This window comes from Squalius cephalus (assembly GCF_949319135.1).
Source record: "Squalius cephalus genome assembly, chromosome: 11".
Lineage (NCBI taxonomy): Eukaryota > Metazoa > Chordata > Actinopteri > Cypriniformes > Leuciscidae > Squalius > Squalius cephalus.
Genome location: NC_137132.1, coordinates 10,540,276 through 10,563,966, shown reverse-complemented (window position 1 = coordinate 10,563,966; position 23,691 = coordinate 10,540,276). Strand labels below are relative to the sequence as shown.

Sequence of the window (23,691 nt, the reverse complement as noted above, 5' to 3'; positions counted from 1 at the left end):
AACGACTAGTTTCTATAACAACTAGTTTCCACCACAGAATAGAAAATAAAAAAATGAATTTTTTTCCCCTTACAATTGCGAGTTTGTCACAATTCGGACTTTATAACTCACAATTACGAGTTTATATCTCACACAAAAAAAAAAAAAAAAAAAAAAAAAGTCAGAATTGTGAGATATAAACTCGCGATCGTGAGAAAAAAAGTCTGAATTACTAGTTTATTACGAGTTAGAAAGTCCGAGTTGCGACAAGGTCACAATTTTATAGCAATTTTAAAGTAAAAATTATTTCATGAAATAGATTTTGTATTAAATATTTTTTTAGTATAGTACATTTGCTTTACAGTAAACATAAACATCTTTAACTTTTTTACACTTCAATTTTTCTGAAGTGCAATAATCTGCTAAATGTCTTAGGTATGTCTTAGGCAATAACCTTAGGTCTGTATTCAAAAGCTTTCATGAATTAAAACTAGAGCCCGACCGATATATCGGCGGGCCGATATTATCGGCCGATATTAGGCATTTTCCAAACTATCGGTATCGGCATTTATAACGGCCGATAAATGAATATTTAAAAAATAAAATAAAAGCGGACGAAACACCCTGCAACCATGTTATGAGTGTTGGCGCTGCATTAGCATAGTTAGTCCACCAGAGGGCACTCTACAAGGAAGACTGCTAACATCAATGAGCTTGGAAATCACAACGAACTTATTCTACCTAAATAAAGTAATGATTACTGTATTTATAACTAGCATATCTGTTGTTCCAGTCCCTGCATTGTAAAACGTAAGTTAGGCACGCGAGGAGTGAACATTTAAGACATAGAGAAAAAGTATCAAACATAGCAGCTAGCCTGTGCATAAAAGTTAGCTTTTCTTTTACACGTGTGTCAAATCCAAGTGTGCGTTACTGTAGGGGTAATTAACACATGGTTACCGAGTCGATCGTTCCCTGGGATGCGTTTTCATGAAAATCGAATGTAAAGAGTTTTATCTCTAAAAACAGATGATCTTAAAACGCTATTATATGGGGCACAGAGTAAGTAAAAGTAAATCGCTAGTTAATACCACTAACAAGGCTCAAAATAGCCTCACACTAACGCGGTAGCATAATGAGGGTCCCTACATGCAAACCGAAGCATTGAGAACTTTGTAAGTGTACAGACAGTTTAATAAGAAGATACTTTATAAAGACAGTACATTACGCATTTACAGCCATTCGTCATAAGTGAGCAGGTCGATAGGAATTACGTTTGTGAAATCTAACGTAGCACGGCGTTCGTGACTCGATTAGTCGAGACTGTTTTCCTAGATGATGCCTGTAAACGCGCATCCCAGGGAACGATCGACTCGGTAACCATGTGTTAATTACCTCACATAATGTATTTAGTGCATCACTAAGTAGTAGATTTTAGAAGGCAGGCAGCAAATGATGATTGAAAATGGTTTGTTGTAGCTTGATGGAATAGATGGATAGAATTAGGAGTGACCTTTGTCTTGTTTAATAATAATACAAATGATGATGATGATAATAATAATATCATCATCATTGATTTTTTTTTAATTATTACTGTCAATATTAATAATAATAATAGTTACTAATAATAGGACTTTAAGTTTCATATCTTAAGTTTGTATTTTTAATATACATTATATTTATCAGAACTTTAATATATTCTGTTCTGTTGTGACAATAAAGTTAATTAAAAAATATATATATTTTTTTAAACTGCATTATATTATTTTAGTATGGCTGAGTCTAAGGCTTTTTTTTAACATAATCCCTTCTGGAAAATGCATTTATACAGCCCACATACATAGAACAGGCAGATATTTTGCTATTGAATATTGTGTAAGTGCAGTTTATAAGAAATGGGTCTAATATCCAGTTTATTTTCAAAATCAAAATATCGGCTTATAAATCGGCTCTTTTCGAGTTAATATCGGCATCGGCCCCCAAAAATCCATATCGGTCGGGCTCTAATTAAAACCATTTAAGTTTAGATGAAAAAGGTGAAAAAGGAGAGTGACAGTTAATATTTGTATTCATCAAGGACACATTAAATTGACCAATAAGAAAACCGATTTAATAAGAACATGTTTATTGAGCAGCAATTTAGCATATTAGAATTATTTCTGAAGGATTGTGTGACACTGAAATGACTGCTAAAAAATTCAGCTCTTCACAGGAATAAATTGCATTTTAAAATACAATACAACAGGAAACAGGGATATTTCACAATATTATAAGATAACTCACTAGGACAGAGTGTATGTAAATGTTTTATTTGGTTGCGGAAACTGCCTAGAGTAAAAAACTCAATATTTTTAGTGATATAAAACTCCTGATTTTGAGGGGATTTAACTGGAATGCAGAGGAAACTTTTTGACACAAGAGCACTGGCCCTCTCCAAACGTCCTTGCTGTTTAGAGGACCCTCAGGATGCTTGCGGGTTCTATTGCATTTCTGCGTTCGATTAAGTTAGCCAATGTTTTTAACTTCCACAGCTTCTCATTGATGAATAAGCACTGCTTTGCTCAGGGCACAAATGTAGAAACTGCTCTGACAGATCTTTGGCAAATACTGGTGCATTACTGAGGATTTGGATGACTGTTTTAAGTCCCTCCCCATTATACCCACCCACCATACCTGAGATCCAGTTTAAATTCATTGACCTTCCAGATGTTGTCAAATGCGCATCATCATCACCGCGACGCGATCGGATCTCGGATGACGTATAGCTTCAGTAAAGCAGCATGTATGAGGATTATCTCAAGATCCATGTGTTGTATTATTGGGCTCACTTGAATCGAGAACACCAGCTCTAAATACATTTATGTGATCTACTATGGTTTAGTAATGTTTGGTGAGGCTACAAACCAAAACGCGGCCTAAAAGCTGCATGCGTATGGTTGCATCGGCTGGTCTCTGCATGAAACGATTATGCTTGTTGTATTCTGCTAGTTGAGACTTTTGCAATGATATATGACACAAGACTATTTGTTATGTATGCTGCTTAACAGATCACATTTTCTAGCAAAGTCTCATTTTTATTTTCGATTTAGGCATTTATTTTCAGCTCATATTTTTGAGCTTTTTCTCTTTCAGCCAAAACTGATAATGCCATTTTTTTTAGCTGTTTGCATCACTATTTTTATCTTATGTATTGTAAAATGAGAGCAGGCACTGAGGTTCAGTGTATTTCACGCTGACTCTAAAATACAAAAACTCATGTAAACAAAACTATTTTGAAAAAATCCACAGAACTAGAGAATTTGAGATGCTCGCGTCTAGACATATTGTATATGACCTGCTGTGTGCAGTAGTGGACGTACTGTAAATATTGTATGACTGGCCCTCAGCAAGACAGACAGAAAGCAGGAGCAGAGATGAGTAACTGAACAGCGGCCCTGTTTGCTGCACAGCGGGCATTCTGTATGATTGGAGCGGCACGTAAACAGTGCTTGGCTCAAAATCACAGCTTTAGTCTTTAGAAGCCTGCTGAGAAACCGTTTCAAATTAGCGGGTGGCTCATGAAACCGGCTTTTCAAGTGAAGTCCCCTGCAGGGCCGGAGGATATCTCGAAAATTCTTGATACAGTTGTTGTGATTTCTGCTAGAGATCAAGTTTATAATATCATGGAGATAATAAAGCAACATGGTGAATGCTGCAATGATTTTAAATAAGTTTCTGAAAGATTATCTCATTTGGCTAGTTTCGTAATGCTTCCTTGTCTCACAATTTGTGGGTTTGAGTGAGATTTTATTTGGGGAATACCACTTTTTTTTTTAGCCAATTAGAAATGTCTGCAATCATTTGGCATTCAGAATTTGCTGACATGTCTTGAAACAGCATGTGTCATACGCTTTTTAATCGTTTTAAAAGGATATTTACCATAAAATGAAAATCAAGTCATAATTTACTCACCCTGGTGTTGTTCTAATGCTATACAGCCTTTTTTCCTTTTTCTTAGGTGATTCTCTACAGAAACATTTTTTGTTATGCTGGTTGACAGATGCAAAAGTTTCACAGGATGATCCGATGCTACACGTGTCATATATTCCAAGTGTTTTGGAGGAATATGATAAGGTTTGGTGAAAAACAAATCAAAATCTAATCGAAAAAATCCTGACCTTGGCCGCTGGTCTTCTGTACACGGCTGCACGTTCATGAGACTCTATTAGCGACTCCGTTCACTCCCAGTCACCCAGAAGAAGCACACAAGTTGTGAGAAATCAAGATTAATAAAAACGTGAAATGAAAAGTGACTTCTCTAGGGTGAATTTGTCCGTTGTGTTCATCGCAACAAAAATCTATTGCGTTCACATCTGTCAACTGTCATCAGACAAACTAATATTATATAATTAAATACATTTCATTATCAACACTATATATTTCATTAATAATACAATTTGAACTGTTTTCTATTTTAATATATTTTAAAATTAATTTATTCCTGTGACGCAAGGCTGAATTTTCAGGATCAGTGTCACATGATCCTTCAGAAATTATTCTAATATGCTGATTTGCTGCTCAAGAAACATTTCTAATTATCAATGTCGAAAACAGTTGTGCTGCTTAATATTTTTGCAGAAACCGTGATGCTTTTATTTTTCTTTGATGAATAGAAAGTTAAAAAGAACAGCATTTATTTATTTGTTTATTAATATATTAGTTATTTATTATTTTTAAAATTATTAAAAAAGGTGTTCCACTGTCCCACCCTATTCCACACACTGTCCCACCCCAGTGTCCATCCACAGACTGCATTAGCAGCAGCTCAAAAAAAGAAACAGAGGAAGGAATAAAGAATTCAGTTCACGCACACATACGCTCGTCTCACTGGAGCGATACTTTGTTACCACTCTGTCAGAGCTGTGGGGAGAGAGTTGGGTATCTGAGTGGGTGCAAATGTTTTTAATGTCGATTATATACCTTAGAAAAGGCAAGGATGTTACACAGCAATTATAAACGTCAGACACCCAAGATGTGCTCAAAGATCAGCTCATTTATATTTATATATATATATATATATATATATATACACACACACACATACATACATACATACATACATACATACATACATATATATATACATATATACACTCACCTAAAGGATTATTAGGAACACCTGTTCAATTTCTCATTAATGCAATTATCTAATCAACCAATCACATGGCAGTTGCTTCAATGCATTTAGGGGTGTGGTCCTGGTCAAGACAATCTCCTGAACTCCAAACTGAATGTCAGAATGGGAAAGAAAGGTGATTTAAGCAATTTTGAGCGTGGCATGGTTGTTGGTGCCAGACGGGCCGGTCTGAGTATTTCACAATCTGCTCAGTTACTGGGACTTTCACGCACAACCATTTCTAGGGTTTACAAAGAATGGTGTGAAAAGGGAAAAACATCCAGTATGCGGCAGTCCTGTGGGCGAAAATGCCTTGTTGGTGCTAGAGGTCAGAGGAGAATGGGCCGACTGATTCAAGCTGATAGAAGAGCAACTTTGACTGAAATAACCACTCGTTACATTATAACTTGCTGGCCCACAAAAAGTATTCTCGTCGCTTTATAAACTTAAGATTGAGCCACTGTAGTCACTGTAGGACTATATTAACGATGTCTTTAATACATTTTCTGGGCCAGCAAGTTATAATGTCTTAGAAGCCTATGGAGAGGTGATCCAGCTCTCAGATTTAATCAAAAATATCTTAATTTGTGTTCCGAAGATGAACGAAGGTCTTACGGGGTTGGAACAACATGAGGGTGAGAAATTACTGACAGAATTTTCATTTTTGGGTGAACTAACCCTTTAAGACATGACACACGGATCCATTATATTGTTACACATGCGCTTTCTTTCTCAAATGTTTACGTCATTGATCTACGTATATAAAGAACTGGATTGCTCATGACGTCATAGAAAGTTAAGCCACCACACCACACCGCGCCGCCATATTGGTATCCCCTAGAAAGCTCATGCGTTCAATTGAATTAATAGGAAATTGTGTGATTTCACTGAGGAAACATTGCCTAACAAGACACCGTTTTTATATCTTTTTATATAAGTCTCCCAGTATAATTCTTACAATGCAAACGCCCTAAGCATGCAAATTGTTATTTGTTTAAAGTCAGGAATTTCCCCTGTTTATTTAAAAGTTATGTTCATATTCATTACAGTAGTGAACATCAGCTCGGCGGGCCGACGAGACACTTCCTCTCTGCAAAGACCGTAAACATTACAGATAACATCTGAAGTCACAATTCATTTACATATATATATATATATATATAGTACAACTAATCCTGTGAGACTGAGACGCTGCAAATCGTTGTGCTTGGAGTCAATTATTTTACTTGTGATAACACAATGAAACATGCCAAATTGTGCGGAGATCATTTTTTGGCCGGGCTTTCATGTGACTTGACAGTTTTCAATTTGACAATTTTCTATTAATTGCTCCTGCAAAGCAGCATTGCTTTTTATTGATTGATTGATTGATTGATTGATTGATTGATTAGGGGTGCAACGGTACAGATAGCCCACGGTACGGTCCGTACCTCGGTTTTTGGGCCACGGTCTCGGTTCGGTTTCGGTACATGTTTTGTGCAGAAAGAGACTGCTATTTCATCCCAAAAATATGTTTTATTTTTCTTATGAGCATAAACAGAATGTCACAGTAGGAAGAACATCAATGTATGGAATAAATTAACACTCTAGTCTGTACTGAACAACACTAAGTAATACAACCTCTTCAACTATCACTTATGAAATACAAAATGTAAACAAACACACTTCAAAATATTCAAGTGGATCCCAATTCCAAACCTTGATAACTGGTATATGAAGTGATCAATGTGAAAGAAAAAGTGCACTTTTACCTTTAACAAACATAAATTAGCTTGTGCTTTGAATAAAAAAATCAGAGCAAAATAATATAATAAAAAAATACTGCATTCAGGATACAAAGTGCAATGTTATTTACTCATCCACTATTGAGAGATTCTTGTGCAAAAAGATGAGTCTATCAACACTGTCTGGTGCAAGGCGAGACCGGTTGGCACTAACGATGTCCCCAGCAGTGGAGAAAATTCTCAACTTTTCAGAATGCCGCAAGCGCACCGTAGGTCACGTGACAAGAACCAACCAGAGCGCAGCTGATGGTTGCTTTAGCAACGACAGACGCCTCCGGAGCGCAACCGCCCAAGCGCTTTGGAAAAAGGAGAACGCGGCGCTTTTCTACGCAAATCTACGCGTTTTTAGGCGCGATATGTGAACGGCGCCTAAAGCAAAAACTAAAAGGATCAGCGCGAACTCAATGGCAAAACCGAAGTCCCGCGGGACACGAGGGTAGATTGTCCCGTGCAGGGCTGACCGAACGGTCCGGGATTTTACCGTGTACCGTTGCATCCCTATGATTGATTGATTTATTGAGCAATTTTCAATGATGCACCACAGAAAGTCAAATCTGACTTGAGCTCTGAAAAAGAAAAAATCTTGCCTATTCTTTCAAACATGCTCACAGTCCTCATCTATAAAACAATGTGGCAAGGTCAAAGTAAAACACAGACAAGGTGAGGCAGGTGTAAAATGAGCTGCGGATCACAGGAGGAAGTGATTCTTCTTCAGTGAATCATTTACACAGTCTGCCATATAATCCCTGCCAAATCCCTTCATTTGCATGATCATCTCGATGTCGTTCAGACTGACACAACCACATGTAAAAGTAACATACAATGGAACTCTATGGGTCAGGACGCCAGTGTTGTCATCCTTAACTAAAGCTAAAACTATTAAAGGGGATTTGATTTTTATGAACTGAGCGACAAGTCAAAACGATTTTCTATCCTTCATGGCTCGGATGCTGACGATAGCGTTTGTGGTGTTTACCCAGAACATTGTATTAAGACAAGCTGTCACTACCTTCCATCTTTCACTCCTTCACGGCCGACAGCAGTAAATCAAGTCTATTCATTCCTTCATGCTGCTGCAGGAGTTGTTTTCCTCAGGTTATGACTCATATACGGATTTTCCATATGGTAGGGTGGGAATTTGTTTAAAAAGCAACTGAGTAATGAGATTGCAGGGCTGGTTAGGGACTAATAGTTGTTTTAGTGAAACGGCAGATGTTCTGGTGACAGAAAGATGCTTTTATGCTGCATATAAAGAGAGTTACAACGAGTTACAATTGAGAGCATGGAAGATGACTAAAAGAAAGCCAAACTGTGGTTTTACGTGCAGAGCTGGACTGATAAAGGAGGAACAGTAAGCAGTATTTATTGGCACTGGGAAGAAAGACAGGGTAAGAGAGGGAAACTGTATGGGGTGAATCTTCTCTCACCGGGGGAGCAGCCAGCCAGCCGTACTTGTCCTCCGTGCGGTTCATGTCTCGGTCGAAAGAGTACAGCTGAATGTAACGCAGGTGATCCGTGTCCAGAAGGTTGAACTGCCGGCGGGCGTAATGATAACTCTCGTTGTTGCCGACTCGTGGAAAATCCAGCCATTCTGGATGGCCGAACTCATTGCCTGCAATTAAACACAATAGAGAAGATCGTTTTACACAAATACATGTTCAACTGAAGAAAAATGCTTCAAAAGCAGTTGCTTTGAGTGTCTAATACAAATCCAATATTTTATACAATATACTACTGGCAATAAATCCACTTGACTTGACTACTGCTAATAGATTCATATAGGGATGTGAACAAAACTATATCCCTAAACTTTGTGCTACTTTCATGAATGATATCTTAAATCATGCGTGGTGTTGTTGTTTTCGTAAAAGATGAGACTTCTTATTGTCTGGCGGAAAATAATATACCTAAACAATTCTCTAGATTTATGCTTCATTTACACTGCCATGAAAAAAATCTTACTTTGAACCCACATCTAACACAGATATTGCTGCACAACTATAAACACAATAACCTGCACAAGATCTGATTGTTTTTTCGCATCTGCCTCATGCCACCCCCTAAACAACCTACTTTCTTCAGATAAACACGAAAAAAGATTTTTAAGAAAATAATTCATCTCTGTGAGTCTATTAAGTGCAAGTGAATCAGATCTTGTGCGGATTGACAAATTATATAAATGATTTTTTTTTTCAATTTTAAACAGCACAGACATTCTAAACCAGAGGGTCAACAGTGTTTCTAAAAGTGATCAATCACAGATATCAGATACAAGTCGTGTCTTAAAGGAGTACTTCACCACTGGCAAATGGGCTTTCAATAAAACTTGTCTGCCTATACAAAATAAACATTTTGAAGTCATTGCTTCCAGACTTGAGAAAACAGAGAAAAAAGGCTGTTGTCTTCCCTTTTGTCAAATAGGTAAAGGAAAACTTCAACACCCATAATGCACTGGGCATGTTGCTGTTCAAGGCCACTCCCACCAGTCTGCTATGGATACGCTTGATCAGAGTAAAATACCGGCTTACTTTAGTAGGAAATACTTCTTAGCAAACTTTTAGCCATAATGGTGTCGACTTCCCAGGTGTAAGAATGGAAAGAGTAAACGTTTAGCAGGAGTGAGTTTCTTTCGGCCTCCAGTGAAGGATTCAGCGTGTTGTAGGTGGAAGCTAAAGGCTGCAAAGAACTGTAAATACGGAGAGAACGGCGCAACAGAATATCTGAAAAACCTCGGTGTTTGTCAACATTTTAAACTGGAAAAACGTAAAGAAACTGACGTTCTGTCAGTTCCGCAGAAGAAAAACACAGTCGAGTACAAGTAAGTGTTCTGTTAATAACCCTCTGTCAATCCGACTGTCCGTGGGAAGGGATAAAAAAAATATGCAAGTATTATCTGTAGTTTTCACAAAAGTAGTTTTGTGTCATCTGGCGGACTTTTGCTGACAAACAAACGTGAATTACTAACACTGAGAGAGATTAAACATTATTAATTTACATATTCTACCGATATTACAACAATACAAAGAAAAGCAAAAAAAAAAAAAAGCATTAAGCCTTGCAGCGTAAGATTCGATAAGGGACCCAAAGCCATATTTAGGGACCAGATTATATATATTTTTTTTTACTTAGGCCAGTAAATAACCACCAATCAAGGCCCAAGCAAGTAAGCAGGCTTCACCCTGAAAGTACCTTTCCCCTCTCAGAGCACCTCCTGCAGTGAATGTTAACTTCAATCCCGCTGCCATTATCAAACCAAGACAAGGGAAGTGCATAGCTTCAAGATCTATTCCCAGAGCGGGTTTTTTTTGTGGTTTATTTTCTAACAACCGAATGAATGCTAAATGAATTCGCAGACCCTTTATTCAAAACATTGCTGAAAGAACAGAGAGAAGCACCACAAACACACAAGCATAATGAACCAGGAGACGAAAAGATAGGACTGAATAATGCATTATGAAACACAAAATGACCTTGTCTGAGGGTTAAGTAACAGGAATAGAAAAGACTGCCTTTTGATGTACCACTTTTTATGTCTCTCAATGCACTGTAAAATATGAGAAATTGCCAAGTTTTTCCCACCAGACTTACATGTAAGTATGGGCCTATATTATCTTATATAACTATCTCTAGGGTCCAAAACGAACTTTTAGTCAACTGCAAACGACAGGCAAAAAAGAAAATGTTATATAATACATTTAAAATATATTAGATAATATATTATATTATATTTTTATTACATTTTTATTAAAAATCATAAAAATGTGAACATTTTATTTTCATTTTAGTGTCTTAATTGAAGGATTATTTCATTTATATTATATATTTGGAAGCTTACATGTACACCTGATGGAGTTTTTCGGTTCCTTGCCACTGTTGCCTTTGGCTTGCTCAGTTGGGGATACTTAATTTAATCAATCAATCAACAATACTATTGATCAGCATTACCAAACGTGGACGTTTTACACTAGAAACAAACACTGATGTACTATTTTATTTAATACTGTGAAGCTGCTTTGATACAATCTGCATTGTGAAAAGCGCTATATAAATAAAGTTGACTTGACTTGACTTGACGTACATTTTTGTATAATTTAACTAAAATAAACTATTACAATTTTTTTTTTTTTAATTGAAATAAAGTTGAAATTAGATGGGAAAAACTCAAACTAAACAAAAATTAGGAATTACTGAAATAAGAAGCACTAAAATTTCTATCTAGATATTAAAATGAAAAACAAAAACAAAAAACTAAAACTAAAACTAAAATCAATATAAATTAAACCTAAAGTGTAATATAAAAAATAAACAATAAAATGAGCAGGGCACATTACAAAATTAGTAAAAATGTAACTAAAATTTAAATGACTAAAATATATAAAGATGAAAATATATAAAATATGGTTTATAAATATAAATATATTTATTTAAATGTATATATATATACAGTACAGGCCAAAAGTTTGGACACATTACTATTTTTAATGTTTTTGAAAGAAGTTTCTTCTGCTCATCAAGCCTGCATTTATTTGATCAAAAATACAGAAAAAAATGTAATATTGTGATATATTATTACAATTTAAAATAATTGGTTTTCAATTTATTATACTTTTAAATTATCATTTATTTCGGTGATGCAAAGCTGAATTTTCAGGATCATTACTCCAGTCTATCAAATGATCCTTTAGAAATCATTCTAATATGATGATTCATTATCAAAGTTGGAAACAGTTCTGCTGCTTAATATTTTTTCATAACCTGTGATACTTTTTTAGGATACTTTGATGAATAAAAAAAAGAAAAAGAAAAAAAAAAAAAAAAAAAAAAAAAGAAGCAAATGTTTTCAAGATAGAAATCTTTTATAACAACAATATACACGACTGGTCAGTAATTTGGGGTCAGTAATTTTTTTTTTTTTTTTTTTTTTTAAATAAATCAATAATTTTATTAAAAAGTAAAAAGTAAAAGATAAAAGATAAAAAGTGATAATAAAGAAGATTTATATTAAAAAAAAATTTTTTATTTTGAATAAATGCAGTTCTTTTTAACCTTTTATTCATCAAATATATTAGGCAGCAGAACTGTTTCCAACACTCATAATAAATCAGAACATTAGAATGATTTCTAAAGGATCATGTGATAGACTGGATGTCACATGTGACACTGAAGACTGGAGTAATGATCCTGAAAATTCAGCTTTGCATCACCGAAATAAATGATAATTTAAAAGTATAATAAATTGAAAACCAATTATTTTAAATTGTAATAATATATCACAATATTACATTTTTTTCTGTATTTTTGATCAAATAAATGCAGGCTTGATGAGCAGAAGAAACTTCTTTCAAAAACATTAGTAATGTGTCCAAACTTTTGGCCTGTACTGTGTATATATATATACATTTAAATTATATATATACACATTTAAATGTGTGTGTGTATATATATATATATATATATATATATATATATATATATATATATATAAAAACATAAAATATATAAAAATGAAAGCTAATTCAAAAAAATTATAAAAACTATTATACTATATAAATAACACTGGTTCAGATGCTGAATAATTAATTCAGCTGTCATGAATTTATATTTATAAATATTTGTGGCCTGATATTTGTTTATAAATATTTTAAGCAACATTTTAGTCACCGTTGTTTGTGATTGACACATATTGGGTTGTGTCTCACTCTTTTTTTCCCAGACATTTTTCATGAGAGCTTGACAGTCCTAACAGTCCAAAACTGTGTGTGATCAGAGCTGCATTTAGCAACACACACACACACACACACACACACAACTGACAACCGTATTCTGCCACAGTGTGCATAAATATTTAGTCATATCAGAGATGTTAACCGGCCTTCAACTAAAACAACAGAGTTTTTGTCAGGATCACAACAGCAGGGTTTGTGTGAATTCCTGGACTCTGAGGGCACGATGATCTCAGAGATGAGGATGGCACTGGAGATCACAGACAGGACTGGAGAGGAGAGAGCCAGCCGATATATTTACAAGCGGAGCGTGAGCAGAGGAATAAGAGAGCGTTGTGACAGTCTTGTCAAGCGGAGTGATGAGATAATGAATCCGTCATCAGCTGACAAGACAACATCATAAAACAACAGTTGGGTAATTGAATTCAGAGGAGGTGCTTTGACAAGCAAGAGAACAGAAGAACAACAATGGTGATGAGGTAAGTTGTTTATTCAGAAGGAGGAGGAAGGAGACAAGAAAATGGAAATAAAAATGGATGCCTGGGTGAAGTGGAACGGACAAGGAGTGACAGTGCTTTCTAATGAAATAAATGACGTAGCTGTATAAGAGAAGTGTCAAAGCATAAGCAAACAGGGAGGAAGTGCACGTACTGTGAAGGGCTCCACGATGAGGATGCCTGAGGTCAGTATCCGCCTCACTGATCGAATTATGTAAACGTTCCTAAAATTTAAAGCACTTTAACAATCTTGCAAGCTCTAAACCATTTTGGTGGATACATGCAACTTCCATGCGTCATAATCCCATTTAAAACTATATTTGGAAACGTGATTATTTTTCATGTTTCTGAAAGTAGTTTCTTATTGCTTATCAAGCCTGCATTTATTTGACCAAAAATACAGAAAAAAACTTTTTCTTTGACTTTCACAGGCTTTTCCCAAATCACGGAAGTGACCTTGACGTCCGGGTTAGCCATCAGGCAAGTGTTATTTAAATAAACTCCTGATGTACTTAGGAACTTTCCAATGCCTCGTTTTATGAGTACAGAACCTATTTGTACTACTGTAGAAGTTTGGTACCATTCTGGGCATTATTAGTGGGGTAATTTACCAGATACATCCTTGGATCCATTAGCGCCTGCACTAAACCATCCGGCTGATATTTAAAAATAAGCTCTAACTTTAATAATGATCAACCAAGGGAAAAAAAGGCTTCTGGGAGGGTGTTTGGCTCGAGGTCATGGTGCAAAGGACCCTAGGTTGAAATTACTCCGAACCATCCCTTTAATTTAGTGCTACATATATACTATTATAGAATTTATTAATATTTAAAAGAGCTTTTATTTCTATATTTACAGGTTTCATCTTCATTTATTTTTATTTCATTTTTAGTTTTAGTAATAATAGTACTTAAACTTCTTTCATTTAGTTGCCAGTTTGTCATCTAATTTATTTTTCAACTAATTTATAGTTTTTTTTTTCTTTTTTTCTTTTTCAACCTTACTTCAATTAGCGAAATAGTTTTAGGTAACAATAAGAAAACAGAAAAAAAGAAGAAGAAAAAAAAAACTCTGCACTGAGAGTCGTATTAATGATCACAAATGCAGGCGAGTCCCTGACTACAGTCATGATTCTAAATCTGAAAAAATGAAGCTGGGAATTTGAACAATAACAATCACAGCAGGTGAAATATTCTCCCAGTCTCCCCAAAGAACGCATGATCATGGCAAGTATACAGTCTGTTTGCTGCATGGATTTATTTGAGGTTTTGGATTTGTTTTTGTCCATCAAGCAAAATCTAATCTGGAGTTTAATAAACATTTCACAACAGGAAACATACAGCAGATGTGTAAGAGAGGTGTATTCCACATCCTTCATTATTGTAGCCAGATGTTCCTTCTCTTAACGGTGGGTAAATCTCACAAAATCTGTCAAAAACATGTCCAGGATCATATTTCAACAACAATTTAAAATAATTAATCATTTTAAGTGCCATTAAGCTTTTATGTGTTGTCACATATGACAATTAAGCACAATTACAGCCCTTTCCCCAACTCTCAACAGCCTGCTATATTGTAAAACAAAACATTATTTTTACTGTATAAAAGAAAACAACAGTGATGCATTATTTGAATGTTACATGTGATTTTAAGTAAACAAAATTATTTAAAAATTATTTTTATATAAATAAAAAAATGTTTAAGTCTGGACAGGAAGTTTTTTTTTTACTAAATTGCATTATAACGAAATTCTTTTTTTGTTTTGTTTTATGTTTGCATGGAATTGTAGGCTAAAATGTGCTTAAATGTCAATCAAATAATATTGCTATAAAAACAGTTCTTTATTATAGGCCTTATTTATTTAAAAGTTAATCATTTAAAAAAAATACAGAGAATGTTTTCCGTGTCCACGCAAAAGAAAAAAGAAAAATAATTGTGATTATTTCTTGTAACTGTGACTGACATTGTGACTTATATCCCACAATTGTGGCATATTTTAGAATGTACCCTTTACAATTCAATTTAATATTTTACGTCTCTTATGCTTACCAAGACTGCAATTATTTGATCAAAAACACAGCAAAAACTTATTGTGAAATATTATTATAATTTAAAATAACTTTTCTATTTGATCATATTTTAAAATCTAATATATTCCTGTGATATAAAACTGAATTTTCAGCATCATTACTCCAGTCTTCAGTGTCACATGATCCTTCTGAAATCAGTCTAATATGCTGACTTGCTGCTCAAGAAATATTTCTTATTTTATCAAATGTTGAAAACAGTGCTGCTATATTTATATATATAACAGTGATATTTTTTTTCAGGGTTCTTTGATGAATAGAAAGTTTATTTATAAGAACAGCATTTATAACATTATAAATGTCTTTACTGTCACTTTTGATCAATTTAATGTGTCCTTGATGAATAAAAAACAGTAGTGTACATGCTGCTTTTTAATATTGTCATAATATTTAAATGCGACTTGAGCATTTCTTTGTAAGATTCACCCATTTATCATTTATCCGAGACTCATGACTAGGATGTTTTCTTTCAGCAACCTGGTTCAGAATTTCCTGAAATCAAAAGTGCATGACAAAGAGCATTTTGCAGATTCACAGTAAGAAAAACAAATCTTGAGCCATAGACACACACGACAGTGGAATTTGAAAGTGACATTAGTTCATTTAAAGGGTGTCAGACGTGAACAGCGGCCCTTCAAAGCATCTGATACCTCGAAGCCTCAAACCCGTCAGAGCCGGAGAGCTGTATTGTGGCTCAGGCCTCACGCTGGCAGCTGAGATTCCCAATTGACACACACAGAGAAATTCAATGCCAGGGAAAAGAGTGTGTAATACAGTTAGAAATGAAGCAGAAGGTGTAGTCAAAGCTTAGTGTTTGCTTCGTCATGGTGAAGTGCTTCAAAGTCAGCTTTTGATTAAAAGTTGGATACAGAGCTGGGGCAAAAAAAGAAAAAAAACACCCCATGGTCAAAGTTATACAGCTGCTCAATTCAGAGCTGATTTAATAGAAACAGACGCTGAAGTGTGCTTACATAACTATACTAAATTCAGCATCACAAGTTCAAATCCAGCTTGCAACATTTCCCAGTCCCACTTCATCTACACACTATATTAAACTATACTAAGCTCTTCATATTCAGGTTTAGTTGAGGTCAGATTTAAGCACAGTATTAAAAAAAAAGGTTAGTGATGCAGAAATAATCTTTTTTTTTTTTTACCTGCACGGAAACCAAAATCATGGTTTTCTTTTAGCCAAAAACCATAATCGACAATTTTGATGTAATTATCAATTAATCATTAAATCAAATGTATGTACTACAAATGTGTATGCAAACTTTTAAATAGCACATAAAGTTGTTTTTATATAAACTTTTTAATGATATTCTTTTGTAATACTAAGTTGTTTTTATAACAAATTTATCCAACACACATTAATTAAGGAAGACATTGCTAATAGGTTAGGTATATACACTCACCTAAAGGATTATTAGGAACACCATACTAATACTGTGTTTGACCCCCTTTCGCCTTCAGAACTGCCTTAATTCTACGTGGCATTGATTCAACAAGGTGCTGAAAGCATTCTTTAGAAATGTTGGCCCATATTGATAGGATAGCATCTTGCAGTTGATGGAGATTTGTGGGATGCACATCCAGGGCACGAAGCTCCCGTTCCACCACATCCCAAAGATGCTCTATTGGGTTGAGATCTGGTGACTGTGGGGGCCATTTTAATACAGTGAACTCATTATCATGTTCAAGAAACCAATTTGAAATGATTCGAGCTTTGTGACATGGTGCATTATCCTGGTGGAAGTAGCCATCAGAGGATGGGTACATGGTGGTCATAAAGGGATGGACATGGTCAGAAACAATGCTCAGGTAGGCCGAGGCATTTAAACGATGCCCAATAGGCACTAAGGGGCCTAAAGTGTGCCAAGAAAACATCCCCACACACCATTACACCACCACCACCAGCCTGCACAGTTGTAACAAGGCATGATGGATCCATGTTCTCATTCTGCTTACGCCAAATTCTGACTCTACCATCTGAATGTCTCAACAGAAATCGAGACTCATCAGACCAGGCAACATTTTTTCCAGTCTTCAACTGTCCAATTTTTGGCTCGTGCAAATTGTAGCCTCTTTTATTTGTAGTGGAGATGAGTGGTACCCGGTGGGGTCTTCTGCTGTTGTAGCCCATCCGCCTCAAGGTTGTGCGTGTTGTGGCTTCACAAATGCTTTGCTGCATACCTCGGTTGTAACGAGTGGTTATTTCAGTCAAAGTTGCTCTTCTATCAGCTTGAATCAGTCGGCCCATTCTCCTCTGACCTCTAGCATCAACAAGGCAGTTTCGCCCACAGGACTGCCGCATACTGGATGTTTTTCCCTTTTCACACCATTCTTTGTAAACCCTAGAAATGGTTGTGCGTGAAAATCCCAGTAACTGAGCAGATTGTGAAATACTCAGACCGGCACGTCTGGCACCAACACCCATGCCACGCTCAAAATTGCTTAAATCACCTTTCTTTCCCATTCTGACATTCAGTTTGGAGTTCAGGAGATTGTCTTGACCAGGACCACACCCCTAAATGCATTGAAGCAACTGCCATGTGATTGGTTGATTAGATAATTACATTAATGAGAAATTGAACAGGTGTTCCTAATAATCCTTTAGGTGAGAGTGTATATATATATATATATATATATATATATATATATATATATATATATATATATATATATATATATATATATATATATATATAGAGTGCATATATTTATCATATATTTATTATGGTCATTGAATATCTTTCCTGAGGTAAAAGTAACGTGATACGTGACATTGTTTACAAACTGATTTATTGCTGTCTTTCCGTGGTCAAAACACCCCAGCAAGCAATTTTGCGTTTAAAAGACGTCTAATAGCCGTCCAAAAACAGCCCAGACGTCTAGGCTAAAACAAGGCAAAATTTGGGCTGTCAGTTCAAATTTAATAGAAATAAATTAAATTTAATACATTTAACCATATCCCAAGAATAGACTAGTCATTAACGCATAGGCTACGCATAGAACACGCCAAAGAAATGAAACCAAACACCTTGTAATCTCAGTTGGCTTTGCTTACATGATATGATGGAATATCATACATCTCGCAAGTTATTTTGGCAAAAACCACATGTAACCAAATTCAAGGTTATTCTGTCTAGAAGTTACTCAAAGCCGGACTATATCGGGTCTATAGTTAACCTAAACTGTGAAATGACGGCTATTGCTTCCTGGGACAGATTGAGTGATTACATGAGACGTGATTCATATCAGAAGAAACCAGCACTAAAGCTTATAGTGATGTACTGGATGGCCGACACGCCACAAATGATGTTTGGTGAAGTTTTGTTAAACAGCATAGACCAAAAGATTGCTGTTCGTCAAAATAAACATTGATTAAAATCGAGAAATCTATGTCGTCGACCCAGCCGTCGCATACACACAGCAGATGTTTACCTGGTGTTAGCTTATCCACATTCGGTGCATAAAATAGACATTAGCTATGTTTCCATCCACCTATTTTTATGCAAATTTTGGGATATCGCATTAAAAAAAACATTGGATGGAAACAGCTAGTTCACTTGCCGCTTGAACTACAGTGATTTGTCACGACACATTAAAAGAGCTATAAAAGCTAAAATGTTTTTAAAAGTGTGACGGACCAAATTTACTGGCTCGGTTTGGCTCAAATGTCAAGCTATAGCCATGTTGACAGTCAGACGTGCCTTTGGAGAAGCGCTAATAAAACACCACCGTTCTGGTCAATGATTCCAGGCCCTCCAAAAAAATTAAGTCTGAAACTGAAAAAGCATTTTCTGCCAAATATTTCAGATTTCGGTGCATGACTAAGGTCTTTATATTCAGGTTTAGATGTGGTAGGATTTAAGTACAGAAAAATATTTTAGTGAACCTGACAACTTATTATGAAAAGGAGACAACTTCCTTTTAAATTCAAAACAGACGAGAGTCCTTCAGGCATGCTGGTCTTTCAATTTAAAGCACTATTCGAGATCTGCCCTTGAAACAAGGTTGTCTGGAAAACCACGCAGGCATTAGCATACGCAAACACTGAGCTCGATGAGATGATCCTTTTAAAATGTGATTCAGGATTAATCCTGATGACCTATAGCTGAATCACATGCAACCCTGCTTTCAGAGACCAATTAGTTTAGTAGTTTATCCTCCCCTTCCATCTTACACAAACACAACACACATTTAGAGCTGAAAGCAAGTCGACTCTTAACGTTAAATAAATCTATAATGGAAATACAGTTACTGGGGCCTTTTTATCATGACAAATATCAAAACAGCCCAACAGTTATTTGTTTAGGAAATGACTTTGGACTTCATGACTACCGTAAGCTCACAGTCAATTACGCTCATTCCTTTATCTCTCTCGCTCAGTATTTCAGGTTTAAACACATTGTCTTTATGTTTTCTCCTATGTTTCAAATCTGTCTTGGAGAAACAGGGGACTTAGATCTTAGACTTAAACTTAGATCTGTTACCATTGTATTGGGTTACACAAATTTGAGAACTTTTTTGTGATACTTGAATTGTCTATTTTCAATAGTAAAGTGATGTGCTGTGCAAAGCACGTCTCACATAGAAGCCACTTTGAAACCAAGCAGCTTTCAGTTGGTCAACACAATGAATCCGCGAGACCAACTTGAATTGGACACCTTGCGGAATCTGCATAGGAAAATCTCACGCAAAATTCCAGATCTGGTGAATCAATATTGAAATGACTTGATTTCGTCAGTGAAATTTCGCTGAACAATGGTAAATGAGCCCACTTACCCTTATTAAATAATCTCAAAATCTTTTTAATGAAATCTGAGAGATTTCTGTCCCTCCGTTGACAGGCTACGCAACTACCACTTTCAAGCCCCAGAAAGCAGCAAAAAAGAGAGATTAATATTTTGCAAAACAAAGCACTGGTGATGCTTCATAAAATTGAGGTTAAACCACATGAGTCACATGGATTACTTCAATGATGTCTTTACTATCTTTCTGGGGCTTGAAAGTGGTAGTTGCGTAGCCTGTCAATGGAGGGACAGAAAACTCTCAGATTTCATTAAAAAGATTTTTGAGATTTGTGTACCGAACAAATGTCTTATGGGTTTGGAATGACATGGGGGTTAGTAAATAATGACCGAATTTTCATTTTTGGGTGAACTAGTCCTTTAAATTTATATGATCTCAATATTTTCACTCAATGTTTTTATCAACTCTCCCCCCGCCATTGACAGCACAGCATTTCGCCATTGACGGAAATGTACGGCTTTCTGTGTTTTCACTGTTATACGGTAGGGGGCGCTATTAGGCATCTTCTGAAAGAGTGCTGAATCTCCTGATCAAAGAAACAGAAAAAAACAATATATGCAAGTATATGCATATGTAAAATAACACGATCATTAACATTAAAAAGCATACAAATTAGCAAAACTGCCCAATGTTACCGAATGAAATGTCGACGCAGAACGAGGTATAGGACTGTGCAAGCATTAGGGGTGTTGATGGACTCGATCTACTCCATCTGTTTTGATCAGATGTAGTCTTTGACAAAAACGCAATTTTCTCAGCTTTTTCCTCAAAAAAATAATGCATTAAGCTAGAATAAAACAAGTTTTTTGTTTAAAAGCAGAGGCTCTGTTCTTTCTTTTGACATATTGCATGTTCAGATATTCATACAACAAAATATTCTGGAGGCCACGAAACTTTTGTGAAAATGATCAAAAATGCTGGCGGTGGCAGGCAACTTTTTTTTTTATACGCTGGCGGGGAAAGAGTTAATTAGTAAATTTTGGGCATGCCGTTTTATCTTAATGTAAATTTCACTGAATTCTTCAGCAGTTTTGACTGATCAAAAGCACAGTTTGAACACAGTCAGACATCAATCTGTGCTTCTGAAGGTGATCCAGAAGTTTTTCTCCATCTCTGAAAGTCAAGCGTACATTCATCTCACTCTCCACCTGCTGATTTAATGATGAAACCACTGAGCCGTTTCATTGCCGTCTCGCGAGTGTGTTATAATGTCGAGTCTCTGCCTCACAGCGCTCATCTTCTTTCTGCATTGCAAACATGGCCGTCATTTCTTTGTGGCCTTTTACTTTGCAAGCATCTTCTGCCACTAGAGAGTAAATAGATGGGCTTCGCAGAGTTGAGGGTAGCTCAAATTGATTTGCTTGCTCAAACAATTTGTTTTTGCTTTGCACTGGCTAAATGACTTCACAGCCATTGATCCATTGACATGACACATCGTCCTGTATTTACCATTTTTTGTCTTCTCGCTCGCTTTGGCTTATTAGTTACCTTCATTTTATAAAGACAAAGTAAAGTCAACTTTAAGGTTTTTTTTTTATTAACTAAGCAATTAATGAGGCAAAAACCCAAAATTTCCCATTTGATGATTCATTTGAAGCTTTTAATTATTTAATTTGTGGGACATTTTATGTAATTTATTTCAGGAATAAGCATGTCTAAACTTGCGTAGATAATGGATAATGCGTAGTACTTAATCCCTGTTGTACTAAAAGTTTAATTGGGAGGAATAATTCAAGTCTAGATACATTTTAATGATCCTGAGACCCTGCAAAGTCTGTCCTCTTTAGAGGGCATTCACTTTTACATCTCACTGTTTCACATCCTGGACTTTACTACAAAAAATAAAAAAAACATAAAATTAAATTAAAATATAATTAAAATTAAAATATAAAATTATATATATATATATATATATATATATATATATATATATATATTTGTTTTTGACAAAAGAAAAAAGGCTCTTAGTATGATGTCTGCACTTCACAATCTAAAAAGCTAAACCAAGTATGCTTTCTTACAAGCAAACATACCTGATGTCTCTACATTTCACATTCTTCTAGCCCTTTGGGCTGATAGAGGCTTAACCGACTGAAAAATATATATTCAGCTGGGGCACAACACCATTAGGAGAGGATTTTCACTCAGTAGACAAAAGCTTTTAACAGATATACTACAAGTAGAGAGTAGAAAAAGTGTCCACATCAGGCAGTCCACATCTGTAGCTGTCATTACTGCTAGTGGTATTGGCAGAAAAAGAACAGCAGTAAACAATAACAGACCTCCAGTGTGCATCATGGATGAATCTGCCCATATGCTCACAAACACGAGGTAATCTGTGGGATTTGGGTTGTGTGTGTGTGTGTGTGTTATAGCCTTGGCTGGGGAAAAAGTCTGTCTCTTTTAATCTGAACCGGTTTATTTGAGATTCACACACTAAAATGGGTAGTACAGCGTCAATACCTGGTCAGCAGGTGGGGCTAGTACACTGTTTGTGCTGACTATTGACCATGCTGACGGTCAATAATGACTACTTTGTAAATATTACAAACAGCTGTAATTATCCACTGATGACGCGTCAAGCCAATGGTTAACATCAACGAAAACAGATACAAATGTACTATGTAAACATCATGCAGGTTTTAGAATTGAAGACATGTGGGGAAAAAAAGGTGAAAAAACAGGTTTGCATATTTTGCCAAAATTTGGGTTCAAATAATATTTTGTAGTTCTTGATAAACTTATATTATAATAGACCATGTGAAATTAAGCTGTATTATTTTAATTGTTGGATATAATCAAGAAGGTCAAGATGTCTTATGTGGGACAGGCTAAAATCACAATTTGTTCAAAAACAGCTACTTTTCATTGGTTCATTTTATGTCAGACAATAGTTTATCAAACATATCTAATAAATGTTACAAAAACACAGAATATAAAAGAAATGAAAACAAAACAAAACAAAACAAAAAACAGTCATTTAATTCTAGTAATCAAAGAGAGAGTGGGAAAGTAGATTTAAGTAACTAAATTATGTCTGTTTTTGGTGCAAGACTACTATTATCAAAGGACATTTTCTGGTGGTTTTCTTATCACTTGATTTTTTGTTGTTACATTGTTGCAAAGACAATGCACCAACATCCTGCACACGAAATCCAAATACGGACTAGTTTTTTAAAAATGAGTGCATCTGCAAGGACTCACCCATGAAGTTCAGGTAGCCCTCCCCTCCCAGGCCGTGGGTAAGCAGTCGGATCATCTTGTGGAGCTGGATCCCCCGATCAATAACGGCGTTCATTGGAATCAAAGAACTCATGTTGGTGTACATATCCTTGTCCATCAGCCAGAAGGCCAGCGTTTTGTCTCCCACCAGGGCCTGACAGAACAGGCAGATCAACAATATGAGCACGGACACCACATTAGGTGAATTGTTTGCAGGTTGATGAATAGCTTTTGATTGGTTGCTCAGCAAGAAACAGCATGTGGGACCATAAAAAGCAAGGCTGTATACTGGTCTGATTGTAATGATGCAAAACTGGCGTTAATGATAATTAGCCTTGATGGTATAACTGCACATTAGCTTAAAGGGTTAGTTCACCCTAAAATTCTGTCATTAAATTCTCAGCCTCAAGTCGCACCAAACCAGTAAGA

At 35.7% G+C, this 23,691-nt stretch overlaps 1 protein-coding gene across 1 annotated transcript in view; it reads right to left on the bottom strand.

Moving 5' to 3' along the window:
* The window catches only part of gbe1b (glucan (1,4-alpha-), branching enzyme 1b), a 149,185-nt gene that overhangs the window by 34,929 nt on the left and 90,565 nt on the right, over positions 1 to 23,691 (bottom strand). The window contains exons 12-13 of the mRNA XM_079885382.1: positions 23,245 to 23,416; positions 8,346 to 8,530 (exon numbers count right to left, since the gene is read on the bottom strand). Of these exons, the coding sequence (XP_079741508.1) occupies positions 8,346 to 8,530; positions 23,245 to 23,416 (357 nt within the window). The remainder of the gene's footprint in view (positions 1 to 8,345; positions 8,531 to 23,244; positions 23,417 to 23,691) is intronic.